General features: G+C 42.5%; 1 protein-coding gene across 2 annotated transcripts in view; it reads left to right on the top strand.

Annotated features, from left to right (window-relative positions):
• Positions 1-10984, top strand: part of ECE1 (endothelin converting enzyme 1) — a 355802-nt gene extending 344818 nt beyond the window's left edge. For both annotated transcript variants that reach the window (XM_069240079.1, XM_069240078.1), the window contains 2 exons: positions 5999-6094; positions 6561-10984. In XM_069240079.1, coding sequence (XP_069096180.1) covers positions 5999-6094; positions 6561-6737 — 273 coding nt within the window. In that variant the 3' untranslated portion in view covers positions 6738-10984. The remainder of the gene's footprint in view (positions 1-5998; positions 6095-6560) is intronic.
• The last annotated feature ends 11746 nt before the right edge of the window (positions 10985-22730 follow it).

Genomic DNA, 22730 nt, shown 5'->3' with positions numbered 1-22730 from the left:
AGGAAAAAGCCACTAGTCCCTCCATCAGTCTCCTCATCTAGTGTTCCCACTTCATCAACTCAGCGGTTCTTAACCTTCCAACTTCTGTCGAACCCCCCAATGATATTACTGGAAGTTGGGGTTCTTAGGATTAGCAATTTCACATTCAAACAATATCTCCACAACTGTGCATGCTTCCGAGGTAAATCAAATTGGTGGTTGCACCCAGAGGTATACAGCAACAGCTTGGGAGGAAAAAACGATGCATGACGGGCAGATATGAGCAGCCTTTGCAATTGAGGAGGTCTGGGAAAGTGCAACCAAAGTGTCTGAAATCTCTGGTAATTTTAAGACATTTGACGATTCTAACCAGCTGAGCTGTTGGGTCCTGTGGCTCTGGACAGCTTCTTTAAGGCATCCTTCAAAGAGTCCTAGAGCCTGGTGGGGTCTCATGGTAGTCTCTCTCTGTCGTTTTGCTGGTCTTCTTTCTGGGCAGTACTGCTTCCTCCTTTTTTGAGCAGGTCCCAGCTAGGCGGCCAGCCACCAGCAAACTTAATTTCTCAGGTTAAGATCTTATTTACACTGGTTTGTAGAGTCTCCTTAGAGTCCAGATGAAGTACAGAATGTCAGAGGACCAGTATTTTTTCCTCTTAGGGGAATCTGATGGGATGCCTAATGAACTGTTAGCTTCCTTGAAGTTTGAAATCTTCGGTTTCAGTGTCGGTACATACAGAGCACTGTATCGAAGAAACGACCAGCAGAAGACTAGTGTAGGAAAGTGCCTCCATTTGGCATGTTCACTCACACTTTTTGCCTGGTATTCGAAGCAGCTCTGATTGAACGCACAGCCAGGCCTTTTTCCCTAAAACGGTGCAATTGTTCCCCAGTTCGTAATACCTTTGGCCCCCTGTAAGTCCCTAGTAAATGGTACCCCTGGTACCTACAGCCTGGGTACCAAATAGGGTCCCCAAGGGCTGCAGCATGTATTGTGCCATCCTCAGGGGGCTCCTCGTCCAGCACATGCAGACTGCCATTGCAGGCTGCGTGTCTTGGTGCCGCTAAAAGTTAAAACATGAGGGCACACAGCTTGTGTGCCATGATCCCTAACAATGCATGTATTTTATGTAAGTCACCCATACAGCAGGTCTTACAGCCCTAAGGCAGGGTGCAATATATTACGTGTGAGGGCATATGTGCAAGAGCAGATATGCTCCTGCTATGTCTTTGTCAATTCTTTGACATAGGAAGTGAACAGGGTAGTCATTTTAAGTACGGGCTGGACACTGATCAATAAGAGTTCACCAGCTACTTAATGGCTTCACCGAAAATAGGGATGTTTGTTATCAAACATTTTGTATTAATACACCCTCACAGATGCCAGTGATGGGTTTATTGATACATGCACCCAGAGGACCTTAGAGGTCCCCCCTGAAAACTTACCTTCTGTCCGTGTGCAGACTGACCAGTTTTAGCCAGCCTGCCACCACCAGACACAAGTTTGACCCTCAAGGGTGAAAGCCTTTGCTCTCAGGAACTCATAAACAAAGCCAACTCAGAGAGGTGTTTACACACCCCATCCAACAGGATAACCTTCAAATCTGCATTCCAAGGCAGGGGGCTTCAAAGAACCCCACCACCATATTGGTATGCAGATCGGGCTTCACTCACAGGAGAGATGATGACCCCTTTGCCCCCCCCCCCCCTTCCAAAGTGCCCATTTGGCACCGGAGCAGGCAGGAGATTTAGTATTCAGAGTTGTGTCCACCCCTCAGGTCAATTCCCCCCCCCTTAAGGTGAGCTGCCTGATGTGGACACAACATTTAGAAACCTACCATCTTGGTGTTGGCAGATGTAGTAACTCTGGGACAGGGTTATACCCACTTCCCACAGGAAGTGGTCATATGGGGGGGGGGTGTAGTGACACCAGGTTAAGTAGCCCATTGGCTTCTACCCTATACTTCCTGAAATGCCCCTAAATGCAGTATTTAGTGTAGCCCCCTGGCACCAGGAAATCAGATTTCTGCTGATGTATGAAGGACTCTTGAGCCGCAAAAGAAAATTCTGAGGAAGAAGCGCCTGACTTGGATGCAGCCCTGCTGATCGGTCTGCTGTTCCTGCCGAATTACACCAAAGTCGACTCGCCCTGCAAGCTGCTGTGCCTTCAAAAGCCTGGGAGGCCTGTCTGCCTTCAACAAAGACCCAGGAACTCCCTAGGAGCAGTGGAGCTGCTTCCCTGCATCTTGCAGGCGCACCCCAAGACAACAGTAGGACTCAGAACCACAGAAAACCTGACACCTGAAAGAACCACTGCACCCGTACCGCCTATCCAGAGTTGAAGTGAACCAACGGTGCCAATGTAGTTCCCCAGCTCTCCAGAGACAAAGCCCACCTTGGATTGACCCACTGTGGACTCACTGATGCAGCCTCTGCCTGCCAGCCCCCCCTGCCCCCCTCCCCCCCCCCCCAACATGACTGCTCCTGGTGGAGTAAACCTTATGCCTCAAAGCACATCTGCACCCATCGCCCCTGGCCCGTGGAGAAGAGGACCCGAAGTGCCCCAACATCCCAGAGCATCTCAAGATTTGAACCCTTCTTGTTGGTTTCTTCCGACTGGATCCCTAGTCGTCACCTGCAGCATCTTTTCAACTGGACCGATCCCCATAGAGTAACATTGGGCACCCGATGCCGTACTACAGCCCCGCACCCAGCTGCCCCAGTGCTGCCTGTTGTGACCTGTTGATGTGGTCCTGACCCTTGCCCAACAGTTGCTTAAAGTCATGGAGATTGGCCTCGTAAGTCACCGTACTGTACCTGTCTTGCTGTCTTTCTTTTTCCTCCATAGGATAACATTGCGGCTTCCAGAAATTGCACTTTTGACTTTTCTAAACTGTAAAGATATTTCTTGCCGAACTTACCTGTTCGTATTGATTCTGGTGCCAAAACATATATAAAGATACGTGGTATTTGTGTAAATTGTTGTGTATCTCCTTCTTGAGTCGTGTCTCATTTATTGACCTTATTTGTAGATGTCTAACACTCCTCTCTGATAAGCCTAATGCTGCCTGAACACACACCCCACCTGCCCCCTTAAAAATAGCACCTTGGGATTGCTTGAGAAAGCCCCTGTTCACTAGTAAGGGAATCCCTGGACTCTTTCACAATGTCTCATTTTGATATATCCTATAAACAGCCAGCTTCCTACAGCTATAAGAAGAGAACCCATCCAATGCAACACAAAGAGTATACATTTTCTCACAATATACAATGAGCGTACAGAATACAAGAATGTTATGCGAGTAAATACGACAGTAAAAATATTACTTTCTGCTTAATTAGGCTGGCCAGAAGAAGCCCTTAAGAAGTTTTTTTGAGTTTTCACCCTAGGAAAGCGACTGACTGCAAACAAGAGAGTAAAGCAGATTGTAGGACGAGCAGATGTATCTTCCCTTAAGAAATAAGGCCCAGAGAACACAACAGCTGTAGATCACAAATGTAGGGTAGTAGAGATATTAGTAATCCCTCCTTGTGGTTGGAGAAGGAGATAAAAAGACAAACAATGATATTGCCCTGCTAGCAGCATAAATTGAAGAATGGAGTTTGTATTAATTGTGTGCTACAAGATTCCATTATGGACAGTGACCTTTTACTCAGCTTGTGCTTGCTTGTATAATATAGCATATACAATAGTGATCTGGCAAGTGGTTGTTGAATATATTTTCACATGTTCCCCACACCCCCTTTGTATCAAACCCATTGGACAAAGCCCAGGAGTTGTACATGGTAACTGTATTTGAGACAATAAAAATAGTTAGTGCATTTACTTCGTTCTCAGAGTGGGCATCAAGACAGTTGGCTTAGAAATTGTTCATGGGGGGCTTTAGGGGAAGTTTTTTTTGGGGGGGGGGGGGGGGTGCGGGGAGTTAATCATTCTTGCACCAAGCTCTCAACATGGCCTAAAATGGAAGAAACACTGAACCACAAATCATGTACCTGAGATGAGCTTGGATATGAGAAGAGGGAGAGAAGGGACACGGACAAAAAGAAAAGCCTCAGCTGAAAAACCTGAAGGGTAGATCTGTCCACCACATGTGCAACATCGAAAGGAAAACCGACATTAAGGCCTGCAAGATGGTGAAAGATGGAAAATGTGAAACACCATCCACATTTCATGACTGTAAATCACTGTTCTTTACTTTGATGGGTTAGGGAAATGATTAGGAGAATAAAGGCAATTAATGTGTATGTTTCGAGAGCCCATGTATACACGTGCATGGCCTGGTATAAAGGAATCTGTTCTGCCTTTTTGAAGAGTTTAGGCTCTGTTGCAGCCCATCATCATGCCTATGTTTGTGGCATGCCTGATTTTGGAGAGTGGCTAGAGGTAGGCATTACTTCCTCAATACTCCTCCGACATTTCCCTTTCTACAAATCCTGACCAACTGGAGTGATGGAAGTCCTTTTCTGCAAATGTTTGATAATATAGAGCTTGGGGCTAAAAGTACATTGAATCACTTTGTAGGAATAGCTACCTGAAGGACAGTGGAAAAGCAGAAACTTGTCCAATTTAATCACTTGTACAGGACCTTTTTTGTCAGTAATGATGATTAGTGATAGTGTCAATTATTAAAAAGTATGCATCTGATTCTCTATAGCAAAGGTGACATGCAGCCATATGATACTGCAGTTTAGGACAGTACAAATGAACTGGGATAGGGGGCACTAATGGAAAGAGTAGCAAATGGCCCCACAGCTTCTTATGTCTGTTAAGACAGTGGCCTTGAAATTCATTGTCTAGCCCAGTTTTGTTTTCCAGGAGAAGGATAGTAGGCCTGAAGACAATGCACAGCTATCATTCCCCCATGGACTGGTGTAAAAACATTGACTACTGCTGAAGTTAATGTGGTAGAACTATGGAAATGGGGTGATGGATTGTTGGATCATCCAACTTTAGCACTGTGTGCCATAAGAAACGATACTTGCACCAATTAATGATAGACTTCTCTAAGCTACTCCAGCCTCACCGACCAATTCGGCTAGTGCCGACATAAACGCACTGTTTGCTCCACTGAGTGTGAATCTCCACAAAGTGAATTGTCATCTAGTTGGTGGTGGAAACCTCTTGACCATCTGGAAACTCTACTCTGGATTACTGAAAAACACTGTGGTGCTGCACTAATGGCGGATTGTGTGCTATTCAAATGCCACACAGTAACAAAAGATATTACACTAAATTGAGGTCTTGAAGTTTCAATAATATGAAGATACCCTTGTAGGCTTTAGTGCACACTTTACTAAACAATACATTGTAGATGCACAATCAAGGTGGGATGAAATATACTTCAGCAAATATTTGCATCAACCCACATTTCACATCCCTCCACCTATTAAAAGTGATACAGCTTTAAAATCCATGCTTAGCGTGTGAATCTAGAGGCGATTCTTTCTGCAAAACAGGTTGCTAACCTGGAATAATACTTTGCTGCGTAACACTTGTCAACATTCACATGTGCCCCTCCAGCCTCACTAATGATTGAGGGGAAGTTTATGCAAAAAAGGAATCTGAAGACGACCACTACATGATGGGATATTGTAGGTTGACCCTTATCATAGGTAGTTCTATTGACTCATAGAAACAACATCTACCTTTATACGTAGTTTCTAGATCAAACTACTGAATGCCGGAGTACTGCACAGCATGTGAATCTAGAGGAGCTTCAAGCATCAAAACGATTGTTACCCATTTCTTGTTGCTCACAATCGGATTGCTTCAACAAAAAAAGATATAGCAAAACCATCTAGGTCTGCCTCCACCTCTTACTCACTTCTGTAAGACTACATGAATTCATTTTTTTCAGGTGAGGTTGGCTGTTGATGGTGAATCCCCTGGCCCAGTATTGAAGTTGTACAACAAACCTGTGCATTCGTTTTTCTGCTTTCATCTGACCGCTATTGTTCATGCAGACAATAATTCTGTGTTCAGACCACTAGAACTTGACACCTATTCTGTCTCCCCTCACAGGCCTATAAAAACTGGGTCGCTAAGAACGGTGATGAGATGGTGTTGCCTAGCCTGGGACTTTCCAACAACCAGCTTTTTTTTGTAGGGTTCGCTCAGGTAAAGCTTCATGTACCTTTCTCATCTTTGTACTTAGCATATTCTTGTCATCTTGAGTTTATCCCATGTGTTTGCAACTTGTGTTTCTTTGAAGAAGTTTGAGTCACAAAACCTGTTGCAACTCAACCTTTGGTCCACAGTGCACCAGCCACCTGGTGTTGGTGGACACTGGGTAGAAGCAATATAGTGATCCTGGTTCTAAGGTTGTGCCTTTGCTAGGGGAAAAGGCAATTCATCGTAGTTGCTAGTTTGGAGACACACTTATGCGCAGGGCAGTCATCCCGCTATTTCTAAGACATCACATGCTGCACCACTCCATAGCTCCCATCCATATGTAGAGATAATTACACTTTGTTCACTGAGGGGGGGCAAAAGTACTAAGTAATACATTGTCAAAGCATAGAGGAATTAGAGTTGGCTGCAACTATTATTGTAATAAACATTTTGCTTAATTTTGTTTTTAAAGGTATGGTGTTCTGTCCGCACCCCAGAAAGCTCCCATGAGGGGCTCATCACAGACCCTCACAGTCCATCCCGCTTCCGAGTCATTGGCACCATCTCCAACTCGCCAGAGTTCTCACAACATTTCAGGTGCCCGGCAGGGTCTCCCATGAATCCGGTGGAGAAGTGTGAAGTCTGGTGAGCAGAGCAGAACCATTCCTGTACCCGGGAGGGAGGACTGGAGAGCACAGCCAGATGTAGCAAAGGCATAGACTGCAACAGCTGCCAACAGAATCTGTTCCAAATTCCTGCTCTCCCCACCTATATCTTTTCAAACCTGGGGAGTTGCTGTCCAGAGTTCTTTCTCTGTGCTCCCCACTCTGCTCTTACAATGGACTGGACGTCTTTGAAGGATTTGAAGTGTTTCTACCAGGAATTGTGGCATTCCTCACGATTCTTCTTGAGAACAACCCCGTCTGAAAAATCACTTGTGGTTGTGAAAAGTTTTATATGTATGTGGTTTGTTAGTTTAACAGGTCATATGCATGTGTATTTATGCACAGGATTATATTTATTTATTCAGGCCTTCGCTTTGAAAGTTAACTTCATTTAAGACTGAAAAAAGACGCACTATGCTGAATTCTGGCAAATTTCACTAGTGGCAGGCAATCAATGGATTCCCAGTGACAATCCATGGTTTTTGGATTGCTTCCACGGTAAATGCTTTCTGATTTTGAAAGAAAATAACTACCAGGAACAGATTTATGACCTGGAAGCAACCAACCATGTTTGTTATTTATGCCCCATTTGTCCCATTTGGTATTGAATAAGGTTGTTTTACTACTTTGTATGCTCCTTTGGAGAAGTCTGCAGTTCTAGGAGTTGTGCAACAAAGTGTTTGCCGTTGTCTGTCCAAGTGCCTTTTGCGTGGGCTTTTCCAGCACATAAATTGAATTTAGTACTTTATTCCCCACTGTGTAATTTATTGCTTTTCTCTGGGGTAATCTCGAAAGGGGTGAATGACAGTCACTGGTTTAGGCCATAGATAAATGTTTAGGAACAAAAGGAAGTTGGAGGTGATGCCAAATCCTGTCTATCATGTGAAGAGGAGATCAATGCAGAAACCGAGCTGGGGATGCAATGTGTCAAGAATTAGGTACTCTGAAAGTGCTGTGCATGGTAGTAACAATTGCAGGTAGTTCTATAGTCAAGTCGGGTAATGCAAGTCAGGCCAGTGTCTCTATACTGTAGTACCTTAGGAGGAATTGAGCAGCACCTCATCCCCAGCCTGACATCTGAGCGCTTGGACCCCAATCTTACAGACATTTCAGATCAGTTAATCAGAACTACTAATGTTTTGGTCTGTATGGGATCTTGATCCTGGGATAAGCGGGATAATTTTCTTACATGTGGATGTACATTTAGCTACAATCCTAGAGTGCTGTAGGTCTCGATTTTTGAGGTTCATCATCGGGATTGTGGAAGTTCTTGTACTTTGCCCAGGCATCGCCAGTTTGGTAAACTCTTACTTTGACCAACATATTCAAATTCCTGTTGTATAGAGATACACATGCATAGACCTGTAGACAAACGTTCAGTGCTTTTTAGAGACCATATTGGCAAAACTATTTTTGATTATTGTGGAGTACACTGGAACATTTCAGGGACTTAACTCGTTGTGTATTTATTGTACTTTTCTCATGTGGCACTGTGTATGTGGGGAAATTGAAGAGGCCTTAATTGTTTCTACTTTGCCTTAAAGAAGGGAGGGTGATAATTAGAGAAGATGTAGATTTCCTTGATCTCTCTCTGTCCCCATCCCAGGTTCTGATTCTGTCGTTTGTAAATAATCTCTCACCAGCCTCATTGCCTGCTTTGCCTTCTCAAAGTGTCATTTGCAAACTTTGAAACTGATCTCATCAGTTTCAACTTTTACTATCTTGCTGTTGACTTATACCTATGCCATTCCACCCCTTGCCATGTTCCTTTTAAATTTGAACATTTAACCTCCCATCCGTTTACTCAACATGCTACGAATTTTCACAAGTCTTTTATCGGTTTGACATTTTGGATGAGGTGCACTGGTGCAGCCATGCTGTATTTAGACCAAATCTAGAGCCCTGTTTTGGGTGACTGAGTTCCCCTATCCATGGAGAACACTCTGTATCCTAGCGCTGGAGTATTATGTTCTGTCTTGCCAGAACTTATAAAAAGGGAGATGCAAGAAAACTAATTATACAATCTAAATCGTAATTTCTTCTTGCCAGATATTATTTTGGCCTGTGGACACGGGGGAAGGATGGTTATCTTTTAGTTAAAACAAAAACGGCCATATTCCCAAAATGCTCCATAAAAGAAATTATTGCGTCCTTGTGGATGGATTGTAACTTCTAGCCAAACAACCCTGTTTCCCCCTAGACTTGTAACACTGCTTCAAATGTTGCTGAAAGAATTATCTGAATTTTCATTTGAACAAATTTCCCACTTCACCCCTCCGACTTTGGTATACTTTTTAGAATCTGGAGCGTCCCAAAAAGGTGTATAGCCACTGCCCTTCAGAAATAAAGGAGCAGAGGGTTTCACAGGCTGTTCAAGAGCACCATCTCAGAGCTTTAGCTTGTGTGCCCCTTGAGGCAGCAGAAGGCCTCACATTAGTTGCAAACAAGATGTGTACATTGGACAAGAGGAAGAAGCCATGCAGCAAAGTAGTGCAACATGTGCTTAAGCTAAGAAACCAATGGGATGGTATGAGGGGTAAGAAGGTACAATTTTTTGTGGGGCTCTACTGCAAAAATTTAAGTGGACACCTTTTGTTTTGTAGTCTGAGCAGCCCTTTTGGCCCCATGGTCTTTTGGGATTTTCTTCACTGTTACAAAGGTGTATCCTTGTATTCGGCTTTCTCTTACCTCACCAGGGCATCTCCTTGATGGAATCAGTGTGGATTACAGTCAGAACACTAATTTATATTTGCAGTTGCTAAGCCTCTTGTAGATTTTAGACACAATGGATGCCGGATGAGTTTAGGATTGGTTTTCAGAAAACCATTTCAATGGGACAAATGTGGCCTTGAATGCTGAAAAGAGGGATATATTTTTGCTAGAATGCAAAGTACTTCCTCTGAGTCCGAATGTTTGAGCCAACTGCTTCAAGGGCGCTGGATCTTGCATCTCTGGCCTTGTATTAGGAAAGTGAAGCCACTGCCCCCAGCATGCATAGTGGTTAACTTGAGACTAGAAAAAGGTGTGCCTTACTCTTTAATGCCGATAGCACCCAAACAATTACACCTCCTGCAATTTTTCTTTTCTAAAGTCACACAGCTGCCAGCTAGCATTAAGTCACTGAGGATCACCTTCCATCAGCTCTAAGCATTTTAGTCAACAGCACTTTTGAGCAGGGTACCAATAGGATAAATCAGTAGTACCAAAGACCAGTAGAGCAGGTTTATTTTTCCTTTTTAAAAGATGGGTTTTTGACCAAACTCCAGACTTTTTTCCTCACTACTAGGTGGCACCTACCTTTAGGTTCTCTCATGATCACTATGGGCCCTAGCTTGTTTCCTCATTGCGGGGCTCTGAGGCTGCAGAGTAGCGTCAGGCTGTGAGCCACCAGCTTGCAACAGTGAGCAGTATAACGCATACAAGGGGATTTCCCATCATGCTTTACCTTCCGAACCGGGAATTTGTTTTATCTAAATCAATAGGCCAGAAGCCTGATAGATGGGAGAAACCTGTTACTTTAAGGTGCACTGTGGTGTTTGCCTTTGTTTTCTTAATCTGTAGAAATCCTTATCTGGTTGACTAATGATTCTCATTTAATCTGTTTTGAAAAGGGACTTGCTGGAATCTCTACAGGTTGTAGCAGAAGGCACATCTCTGCAATTTAAACTGGATCCCATTGATATCCCCCGTAGAGCATCAGGAAAAACTTATTGGTTTTGGCAATGACTGATCAGTACATTCTGGATATACTTGTTATATTTTGTAGTATGTTTTTCTCTCCTCTAAATATCTTCATCTTAGGCCAGACACTCTATTTCTGCCCTCCGGTTCTCTCTGTTTTACTACGTCTCAGATACTTTAGGGTCTGGGGCACAGGGTGAGTGTCATAAGGGAGCAGGCCATAATGCTTACATGAACTGTAAGCCAGGGCAAATTAATTCAAAGGAAAATTGAAAAATATATAGAGAGATCCGTTTGATTACTTTGTACAATTGTGTATTTTGTGTCTTACATCTTATTTTTGTATTTTCTGTTTCTGAACTGGCCTTTAACCACTTGGAGAGTCAAGAGTTGAACAGACTCTGCTCGCCCACAGAAAGACGGTTTGGAAAGAAATTGAGATTCTCCCATGTTTATTTCTGAAAGACAGGAAGGTTTTTCTATTTGTGGTTAAACTTATTTGATCAATGTGGCTGCCTTCATTGAAATAAATAATTTTTACATTGGAAAAGGAGTGGTTGTCTATCATTTCCTGTCCTTTTGTGGGGGGCTAGCGTAAAGGAGTGTCTGGTTGTGAAATCTGTCAGCATGGTGTGTGTGTGTGTATGCCACAACATAGATAAGTTAGGAATAGTATGCTTACTGAGAGGTTTTTAAAAATAAAAAGATTTATGATTTTTTTCCTTCAAAAATGACGACCAAACAATAGCTAACCCCGTAATGTTTGGGAAATAACGCACTTACAACATTGTAGTATGACGTGAAGTTTACATACATTATTGAATGGGACAGTGAACAGTGAAGTCGTGCCACATGAGGTGGTGGATCCAGAGGTAAAAATGGTGAGTGGGGAGGAATAGCGACAAGCAAACATGAGCAGGAGTACACAAATACAGACACAGTACACAAATACAGACTGATGTAGCACTACTGCTCAAGTGTCCGAGTCCTCCCCCTCCATCACCAGCAGGTAGTAGGGCTGCCAGAAGGCTTTCAGCCTAAAGGTTAAGGGCTGCAGGGATGTGTACAGTTTACTGGTGGTGTTGCAATTTATTAACTTATCAAGCCAAGTCTTAGTCGTTGGCAGGTGTCTACTACTCCAGTGTAGGGCAATTTTGTATTTGGCAGGAGTAATGCGATGGCGGATAAGCGGCGGATGCTTTTAGGTGTTGTGTGTCCTTTTTAGTTTTGCCTGGGTAGGGGAGTTTACCTTAGCTGTGGTCTGCAGGCCTGTGTCCTTTTGCGTAGATAACATGCCCTGTTTTATTATTTGTTTTTATTCATTTTAGCATTGCTTGAATTGTAGAAGAAATGTTTTTATTTTATAATCAGCTGCCATTCCGTGAAAGGGTCATCAGTAATGTAGATTGTCATGTTCTTTGCTTTACGTTAGACAAGAACAAAATTAGAACATGTCAGGCATTTGTTATGATTTTGCTGATACAAGTTAGCACACACAATCTAACACTTAGGCACATACCCGCGTTGGGATGTCTGCACGACCAATAACATGTGCCTTATAAAAACACCTTGTGAGACCAAGGCCATTAGAGGTGGATCCTCGCAGGATATTCCATCTATACTGCTCGTCACTTTGCAGCAGACCTCAACCTTCGCATCTCAACGAAGCCTGATTTGGAGACTGGGTTCTAAGGTAACGGGGTTCTAAGGTAACGGGGTTCTAAGGTAACTGGGTTGGGGCGCTTCTCATGGACGTGGCTTGGGCAGATTAGGTTTATCACACCTTGCTCTCTTTAGGGTATAAAGTATACTTTAGGGAGAAGTTTGCATATTCATGTTTATTGCAATATGTTAAGGCTGTTTATATTTACATCGCTTACTTTCACAACCCTGATTCTATTACTTGTCATTATCCTAATCATTGCAGCTCATACTTTTTATTGCAGATTGCAGTCTTTTCAATAAATGTATAGAAGTGTGTGTGTGTGTGACTCATTGTTAACGAGAGTAAAGGGTGAGACTTGTTCCACCGCGATTTCCCTGAGAGGTTTTCAGAGTCCATGCTCTAGGCTGCCAGAAATCACCTTTACTATTTGGGTTTTGGTGAGGTGCTGCTCCAGAGCCAGAAGGACTGGGCCGACAGCTGCCACCTGGTGTAGGAGTGACATTTTCGCCTACAAGCAGAGTTGCTGCCCCCCTAATCCAGCATCCTCGTAGAGATAAGAGTCCTTAAGACATGATGCCACCAACAATGGTGTAGGCACTAGTTTACGAGTCTCTTGAGTATCTCTGTGCCGCACACACTAATGTACCCTAAGTACCATTATACAGAGACATCTGTGGTCTTAGGGACAATCCTCTTCAGCTGAATAGGGTGTATCTATCAAGACTGCAGGTTGTTCTAGGTTGAACCTTCACAACAAGTAATTTCCTTGTTGGTGTTCCCAACTCTGATACGTCCTCCTTAACTTGGCAGACACCATAAACATCCCTGCGAACTGCAGACAAGCACTTAATGCAGCTTCTAGCCGATGGCTTAACAGAAGAGGGTGGGGAAGTCACATTTATTGTTGAAGCTCATGAAGCATACCAAACAAACATTTTATTCTTGGGGCACTTTTCCTGAAGTAAATGACAATTCAAATACATTTCAAACCTACAGAATAGCGAACCTACCACAGCAATACCGAGCTTTCCAGCATTTAGAAATACCACTTTGTTATCAAGACCACCAAAACTGGTTTAGTGGCGCCCTTCCACATGTAATACAACCTGTGAGTTTAGGTCCTTTAAGCAATGACGGACCAACGTGGCCCACGTTTGCCATATACACCACATCCTGAGGTGTAGGCTATGCAAGTAGCTGACATACACACGCTTTACAATGAGCTAGTAGCGATATATAGACGACTAATACACTTTGTAATGAGGATTTCGAACAATGCCCCGGCAAGGGCCTCTCCAGTTATCGATCAATTAGCCGTTACAGGAAGGAATCCTCAAAAAGTACACTCAATAATGGGCAAAGCACACACTGGACAGGAAAAGATTCTGTTCTGGATGCACAAAAAACAAAACAGCTGGAAGCAGTGTTTCCCCATACAGGAGCCAAAGATAAACATAGAGTTCTCACAATGTGCTTGCCATTCGGAATGGTTCCCTCAATAGAGAACTGTGCCACTTGGGTTACAGTCTTCGCCGCAGTTTACACGACATATGGTACCCCGACACTTGCCAATTTGTCGGAAGTGTTAAAAAAAATTAAAAATTAACACGGGCGGCTCTGGACTTGGGAATGAAACTGATGCCTAATTTCGACACAGTCTCCTCAGTCATCTTACGCAGTATTAAAGGGGAAGCAGCAGCATTGGCCATTCACCAGCAGCTCCGGGAGTTTCCTCAACAGAACCAGGAGAACAAGGTAGCAAAGATTATCTCCAAAACTTATACTAGTATAGTTCAAGATAGTCTGGGAGCCAGACCATTTAAACCAGAAATTCAGAGTACCACCACTAAGGAAGATACTAAATAAGCACAAGAGGGTTCTAAAAAATGCTGGGATAAACAAAATAAAGACAAAAGAAGTCCGCAACTGGGAACATCTGAAAGAAGATATACTCTCCAAAATAGAGAAACTTTAAAAACTTCTGATCGATATCAATATACTGATACACGTCCCTATCGTTCCTATCAGGTCACGCTGGATAAAAAGAGTGAGAGTGGGACGGTCATAATACTGCACTGACTATACGAAGCCGAAGAATGACTCGCAAAGTTCCTCAGTAGCCCACGTCAAAAAGGATAAATCTCCCCAACAAAAGCCCCAATTCAAAAAGAAAAAGGTGGCTGCAATTTCCATTAAACATGCTAGCAACGCTGAGAATGTTGTTGAAGAACAGGACATGGGCAGTGACTCTGCTAGACAGCGCCAGAGTCCTATAGATCATCTGCATGTGACAGCAACTAAGCACTTTCTGGTCATAGAGACAGTGGACAGGCATCTCCCTACCTGACAGTCTACAAATTAAATGTCCAAATTGAGGGGGACATAGAGCACACTATCAAATTTATTTTTTGGGAAGCACTTAACTGTGATATTGGCAGAAAATGATTGGGCACCTGAATTTGTACGCAAGCTCCCACATGGGGAAGATGTAATTTTGCCTTCTTTCTCAGTCCTAGTTCTAGACTCGGTAAAAGAAGCCTATGCTGCAGATTGAGCATTAACTCAGGCCCCTGCACCGTACCACAACCATGTGGGGTGGGATAAAGATTCCTCAGCCATGTAATACCAATTCTGTATTATCTTATACGTAGCTCGGTAACACTAGTAGCAGATCTGGGGTAACAGCTTTGTCTGTCATCTGGGGTTAACAGAGAAAATGGTGCACAGGAAGGATTCAATATGACTTCACGTCTATGAAGTATGCAAAGTCTGCCCCCTGGAGGTGGCATTTGGGGCAGTTAGGAGATCTACGCTTACTGAAACTCAACAATGATTTGCACACTCTATTTTAACAAGCCAGCTTGGAAAACAAGGACAGTTAAAGACTCCGAAGAAATGTACAATCAAAATATATGTTCAGTGGCATGTGTGGCTGTAGATACGAGTGCTTTGCATAAGCCTAACATCTACTGTTGGGTTTGGAGTGTTAAAAGTTGTTTTTCTGCAATTAATGTTTTCGAGTCACAAGATCGAGTGACTCCTCATCTCGGTGATAGTGCACATGGGCATCAAGCCCTTTGTTAGACTGATTTCTCTCCACCGTCTGGTTCGGATGTGTTTCCTCTTGCTCCGGTAGATCTCGGTTCGGTCTCCTTCGAACTTTCGTTTCTGTCTTTCTTCCGACGACGGTATAGTTTTTCAGTCATGTATATCCACACTTTATTCTGTCTGATTTTCAGCATTGAGTCTGTTCAATGCCCCTAGGGGCGTCCACACCCTTATTGGGCCTACTCTGTCAAGTGCTTTCGAAAAATGCTGAGCTAATGGAACAAACTCTGTTTTGGTTCTGTCCTCGATGCCACTCAGAGTTCCTGCACACAGATCAATATTTGGTGTGTAACTTGTGCTTGTCCCTGGAACATAAAAAAGAGACCGCCGACACCTGTAGGTCTTTTCGATGTGAGAAGACTCTCTGGGACCAAAGAGCGTGACGGTTGGAGATGGCTTCGAAGACAGTGGATGACACTCCCGACATCTTCGGAGAGGAACATGTACAAGGATAAATTGGACATCAGACAGCCCTCTCGATCTGAGACTCTGAGTCAGCCCAAGATTCTGACATCGAGAGCCAATCCATCCCAGCAGCCAGTATGTGAGTATGCCAGCCCCATCTTCTCACCTAAAGATGTTGAAAAAGACTTCCAAGCTGGTCATCGGTCCACCACTGCCTTCGGGCCATGATAGGATCGAAAATTATATTTGGATGCCCCACCCTCCGGTCTGGCACCGAAATTTGCGAAGACCAAGATGTCTTTGGCACCGACCGAAGACTCAAAAGCATCCCAACCAATATCGGGATCGATTCGAGCTTTCGATTCAAGCACTTTGGATCCGAAAAAGCAGCCTTCAACATCAGCTTCGGAGCAGACACCTTTGGTTCGAAAAAAGACTTAAAAGCCGAGAACCAAAAATTATGCTTACCAAAGACTCCACAATTTCAGCTGAAGGGACTTTATCAGTGGAGCCCATTTTGGAAGTCATGGACGCTCATCAGCACAAAAGGGAGCAGGGAATATAATTGCTTCTCCTCCTGTTCCAATTAAAAAGGAGACTTACCTTCCAAGAAACATTGGACACTGCTCCTCCTCCTAAAAAGTATCCAAGGATAAAGACAAGGCTCCAGATCAACCTCAGCCTTATCCACCTCACTCTCCTGTACTTCCTCCTAATCCACCACCACCATAGTCTCCTACATCTTTCATACAGCCACAATTCTCTCCACAAGGGTCATCATCACCTCTTAGAGATGACTTGGGTGATGTTCCACAAGATGTAGATCCATGGGATTTATATGATCCAGATCCCATACTCCCTAATTGCCCTGATTTATATCCAGCAAGGCCTTCAACCCCTGAGGATACAATAGCATGCCACCAGGTTATTGCAAGGGCAGCGGCATACCATAATGTACATATGCACACTGACCCTATCTAAGAGGATTTCCTCTTTGACACTTTAACCAACACTCATAAAGAGTCAGTTCCTACCCATGCTGCCAGGTATGCTTAGACATGCCTCAGATCTTCAAAGAACCTGTTAGGGCCAGAGGGATTACACCACTGGCCGATTAAAATAAATAAATAATAAAACAAAAATTGAGCTGCACCCTCGGATCCAACATTTATAAAATCACAGCTACCTTCCGGTTCTATAGTAGTAAGTGCGGTACGAAAGCGTGCTGATAGTCAGTCCACAGGAGATGCTCATCCTCTTGATAAAGAGAGCAAAAAACTGGATGGAGCGGGCAAAATGGTAGCTGCTCAAGCTGCAAATCATTGGAGAATTGCAAATTCTCAGACACTTCTGACAAAGTATGATGGGACCCACTGTGATGAACTGGAGTAACTTCCACAGGAACATCAAAAAAAGAGGTCAGTTGATAGTCTCAGAAGGGCAGGCATTCTCAAACAATTCAATTAGATGTGCCACAAATAGTAAATTCACCCAGAAGTACTTCACCAATACTTTCACTTCTGGGAAACACCAGAAATAGATCTCTTCGTCACTGTAGAAAATTCAAAATGCCAAAACTTTGCGTTCAGATATCCACACCCTCAGTCCAAGGGCAATGCTTTATGGATGAATGGTCCGGGATATTTGCTTACGGTTTTCCGCCTCTCTCACTCATCCTGATCCTTGAAGCCCCGACATGGGCACTTCAACCTTGGTTCACAACACTATTGGATCTGTCTGTGGTTCCTTACCAGAAACTTCCCAACAGACCAGACCTTTTGACTCAAAAGTGAGGTCAAAGCAGACATCCAGACCCCAAAACACTCAATCTTGCGATATGGCTCCTGAAGTGGATATTTACAACTTCCCTCTGAATGTATGGACAATCTCAGAGAGGCATGTAAACCTACAACTAGACAGTGTTATGCTGCAAAATGGAAACATTTTGTATGCTACTGTCAACCTAAACACAGTGATCCACTCAAAGCATCAGTGCAAGACATTGTGTATTATCTGTTTCATTTACAAAAGGCAAATTTAACATACTCATCTATTAGACTTCATTTAGGAGCTATAGCTGCTTACCTTCAAAACAAACAATATATTTCTTTGTTCAGAATTCCTGTCATTAAGTGTTTATGGAAGGACTTAAGAGGGTTATTCCACACAGGGATCCTCAAGCTCCAGTATGGAACCTTAATATTGTCCTTACTAGACTTATGGGTACTCCATTTGAACCGATGCAATCCTGTTCTCTGCAATTTCTTTCATGGAAAGTTGCCTTTTAGTAGCTATCACACTTCCCTACAATGTGTAAGTGAATTAAAAGATTTCATTTAGGAGAACCCTTTTTCCAAGTACATGAAGATAGAGTAGTCCTTAGGAAAAACCATACACTTTTTCCCAAAAGTAGTTTCACCATTTCACATTAACTAATCAGTTGAGTTACCTGTTTTTTCCCACAGCCAGACTCAGTTGCTAAAAGAGCTTTGCACACACTTGATGTTAAATGAGCTCTTATGTATTACATTGATAGGACTAAAAGTTTTAGAAAATGTAAACCGCTTTTTGTAGAATTTTCAAAACCTCATAAAGGCAATCCAATTTAAAAGAAATGGAATAGCGAGATGGATAGTCAAGTGTATTCATACCTACAGTTCCTAGGGAACACTCTACTAGAAAGGTGCTTTAATGGCCTTTTTAGGAAACATTCCAATAGCAGATATTTATAAGGCTGCTACTTGGTCTACACAACGCACATTCACTAAGCACTATTGTGTAGATGTTTTAGCTCGCCAACAAGCACGTTTTGGCCAGGCAGTGCTCAGGACACTTTTTCAAGCTACTCCAACTCCTACAAGTTAGCCACAGCTTACTTGGAGGGGACTGCTTTACAGGCTATGCAACGCATGTGTGTTGGACGAAGTGCAAACCGACTGCCAACTAGAGACCCCATTTCGAAGTAGGGACCCTCACTCTAGTCAGGATAAGGGACATACCCACTCATATAACCCCTGCTTACCCCCTTGGTAGCTTGGCACGAGCAGTCAAGCGGATCTCAGAAGCAATGTGTAAAGCATTTACACGTAACACAAAGTAACAACTGAAAACACTACAAAAGGACACCACACCAGTTTTAGAAAAATAGCCAATACCTATCTGTGAACAACAAGACCAAAACGATAAAAAAACCAACATACAGTGCTAAAGATATGAATTTTGTAAGATTTATCTTAAAAGTACAGTTCCTTGAAGTTGATAGCTCCACCTGGGACTATCACTGCATCGTGAGCAACAAAACCAACAGTTCAGGCCACCGTGGCTTCGCAGGACAGCTACAGTGTAGAGAAGACCTGCAAACAGTACCTTGGATTTTTAGGGCATAGTGATCCTCTGGGTGAGCTCCGAAGAACAGCGTTGCAGTGTTGGTTCCAGAGTAGGTGCAGGAGTTGTCAGGCCCTTGAAGTCCCACCCCTTGCAAATCGAACTCCACGTTGATGATGTCAGGTGCGCTGGCGTTGATGGCGTCGGGGCTGCGGTGTGAAGTGGGACGATGGGATGTGCGGTGCCCACAGGTCACGGTGCATTCAGCGGCTCGGTAAACGTTACTTGCCCAGCAGACATCAGTTCATGGCATGTAGTGCTGTAGATTCACATGCTGTAGTCATTGTAGTAAAATCTTTCTACAAATATTGTACATATGTATATACACTGCATACACATCTTTTTATATTATATATATATACACACACACACACACACTCTCCTTACCTCACCTGCCTGCGGGAAAACAATCTAATAAAGGACTCAATGCCCATGTGCACTATCACCTAGAGGAGGAGTCACTCGATCTCGTGACTCCAAAACATTCTTCTAAGAAAAACTTGTAACACTCCACACTAGATGGCGGACTTATGCAAAGCATGTGAATCTACAGCACTAAATGCCACTAAAAGATGTCTACTGGGAAAGTAACATTTTCCTTATTTAAAAATGTGGGTCAACAATCGGAAATTCCATTCCTGGATATTTTTAAAATATCAATATCCAATAAATTTGATTGAACTAACTTGAATTATTTAACCTCAGAACAGCAATGGAGCAGTGTTTCTAGAACCTATACAATCAGTTTTTAGACTTAATTTTACAGGGTTGTCAAATTAAAATGAGCATAGTGAATAATAGTAAGAAAACCAATATATAATGTCCACACTTGCACACCACTTCAACCATGCTTTTTAAGTTACACGTAATAATATTTTGTAAATGATACAATGTTGGTATTAGCTGACCACCTGAGCGAGGACCTTTCAAAGACACCTTTACACACAAATGAAAACGAGATTACAGGAGATGTGACAAAGCAGTGCTCTGTTTAAAATGGAAAGGGTAAATAAGAATGTTTGGGATGTCTGACTAATGCAAGTGCCTATTAAAAGATGAAACAGAAGTTAGGGACTGGAAGCAAGAGGAATCAATACTTTATAGCCCAAGAATATCATATTTACTCCTACAAATTATTTTTTTACCATTTGTGTACATATGATTACTACAGTCTATCATTCAGTCAAGCCTTTACAAGGGCAAGTTTGAAATGGGTTTTCAGTTTATTAGGGAAGCCCGGTGTGAAGGTCAAGCTACTGGGGAAGGATTGAAATGTCTTTCATTCCCACTCATTGCCAGGTGACCGTCCTATGCAGAGGCGCTTTGGGCTAAAACCTATTGCCATTGTTTGGTGATCAGTCGAGCATCTCACTTGTTGAAATATAGCGCACTAGAAAATGTAGAAATGTAACTAACAAGGAAAAATCATCTTTGAAGTTTTGAACGTATTCCAAATAAGTATAAAAATAGAAAAAGTTCTCTAAATTGTAACACAGAAACATACTAAATGATCCAAGGGCAAAATGAAAATCGCTCTTGAGCCGTTGAAGTTGAGATACGAGTGCACAATGTATTCTGTTTTTAGAAAGCAGTTTTTACGTCCTATTTTTAGAGGTAAACGTTTTAAAACACATCATGAGGGCTCACTGGTTGTACATCGTTTAGAGTGACCAAAAGTACATTTTTCAGTTTTGAACTTAATTATTCGGGCTTTGAGGCTAAGAAGAACATATGCTTTATGGCTTATGATGGCGGGTTGGTTAAATCTTTGCTGTATTTGTTACCAAATGTTTTTATGACATTGCTGTGTTTTTATACTTTTTTTTTTTTTAGTTTTTTTTTTTTTAACTTTGTGCTTTTATGGTCAAATATGTGACCCAATAAAGTATGTTTGATGATGAGGAGTACTCTCAATATAGGGGTTCTGCATCCAACTGTTTTTAAAGTACAGGTTTGTGAATGCATTCCTCACTGCCCTACTCTCTTTCATACACAGTACCACCTGGAGGAAATATACCCCTGGAGTTTGAGACTGGTTGCTAAAAAATATTGTAGAACTTAATATTACCTCATAAGTAATGTGCGTAGACTCTTCCTCAGATAGGGATAGGACCAACCTCCTAAAATGGCTACCAATCTTTATTGATGACTTATCAAGGTGGGTTTTACTTATCCCTCCAAATTAGCCTTTCTTCAAAGACAATTGCCCTCTTTTCAGTGTGTTAAAAACATCAACATGATTTATACTTTTGAATTCTGCAACGTAATTTTTTTTATTGTCACAACGGTATAAATGTGACATCTCTCAAATACACAGAACCAAAGATAAAACTAATTTCTGGTCTGGGCAGTCCTAGGGTATTTTGAATCAAAGGCTGTGAATTAAAACATTTAAATAGTTGGGTATTATTAAGATCCTTCATAGATTTATATTATATAAATGAATACCAACTTCGCATGACCCTGTGAACCTCCAGTGAAATGTCTCCGAGTTTATAGTACATTTTTTATAACCCTCTCCCCACCCAACAGAACAGAAGACCGCCAGTTATTTTGGAAGATGACCTTTGCTTTCTCTCTACTTGAGTTTCAGACACCGGATTTCCCTGGCATTGAGTTGAATTGTGTTTAAGGCCAAAATCCACTATTAACTCAATTAGACTTCCAACAAAGAATTTACTTTCAGCAAGTATCATCCAACCATCCCTTAAGCCAAATAGATCTCAGCAAAGTTCATTTGCTATTTTAAGGAGAATTACGTTGTATAGCAGGTAAGTTAACCATCAGCATTGTTGAACACTTACATGGCTATGTCCCAGCTAAATTCACTGTTTGAAGCACATTTTCTATATTCAAGATGCACATTTTCTATATTCAAGATGCACATTTTCCAGTAGTGCTGAGCCACATGATTAAAAATTAAACCCCAAAACTGGGTCTGCATCATAGCCCCCTTTATTTCAGTCATCAAAAGGAAACCATAGTGTGTGCCTTTAAAACACAAGTTAACTATAACCGGCTATTTCAGAAGAAGTGAGATGGTTTAACATGCTTCAGCTGAACTCCTACCACATGCAGACATATCAGTGCAGTCCCATGGACAGTTTTCAGCACACTATATCACAAAATATTTCATTCAACATGGCAGACTAAGTGGTAGCTGTGTCACCTAGTGCCTAAGCTCGAGACAATGCCTAGCTTCTTACTACTATGACATTACGCCACTCCTAACACCTTCCAGCACACCCTCTCTCGCATCTCATAGAAGCAACATTGCTCCTGCCTTAATTTTAAGGTACCCATCAAGCATTCTTTTTTAATACCTTCTACTTGCTTTTTAAATCATTTACTTGCTAAGTCTTCTCAATTCAGCATCCTGAAGAGACATTCATTATTTTCAGCACTACAACCCATTGAGTACTGTCACAGGCCATGGATGGACAACCCCTCTCATATTGGTCCCCAAGGTGTCTACCTCAGTTATACCTCCTCTCGCTCCTCCACTTCGATTTTCAGACACATCTAATCTTTCCCCATATAACACTTAGAGCTATGTTATGCTTTCAAAACCAACCCAAATATATTCTACTTCTTTAACTCTAAAAGAAAAGCCAACTTCAACAACCTGGTAAAAATGACCTCATGAAAATCCACCCACCCATGGCCACATCTCCTCTATTTCTGGCATGTTAGTCTATGTTCGATCCACAAATGCTCATCACCCTCAAATTGC

The sequence above is a fragment of the Pleurodeles waltl genome, chromosome 6, assembly GCF_031143425.1.
Source record: "Pleurodeles waltl isolate 20211129_DDA chromosome 6, aPleWal1.hap1.20221129, whole genome shotgun sequence".
NCBI classification, from domain to species: Eukaryota; Metazoa; Chordata; class Amphibia; order Caudata; family Salamandridae; genus Pleurodeles; species Pleurodeles waltl.
This window is presented reverse-complemented; position numbering and strand designations above follow the sequence as displayed.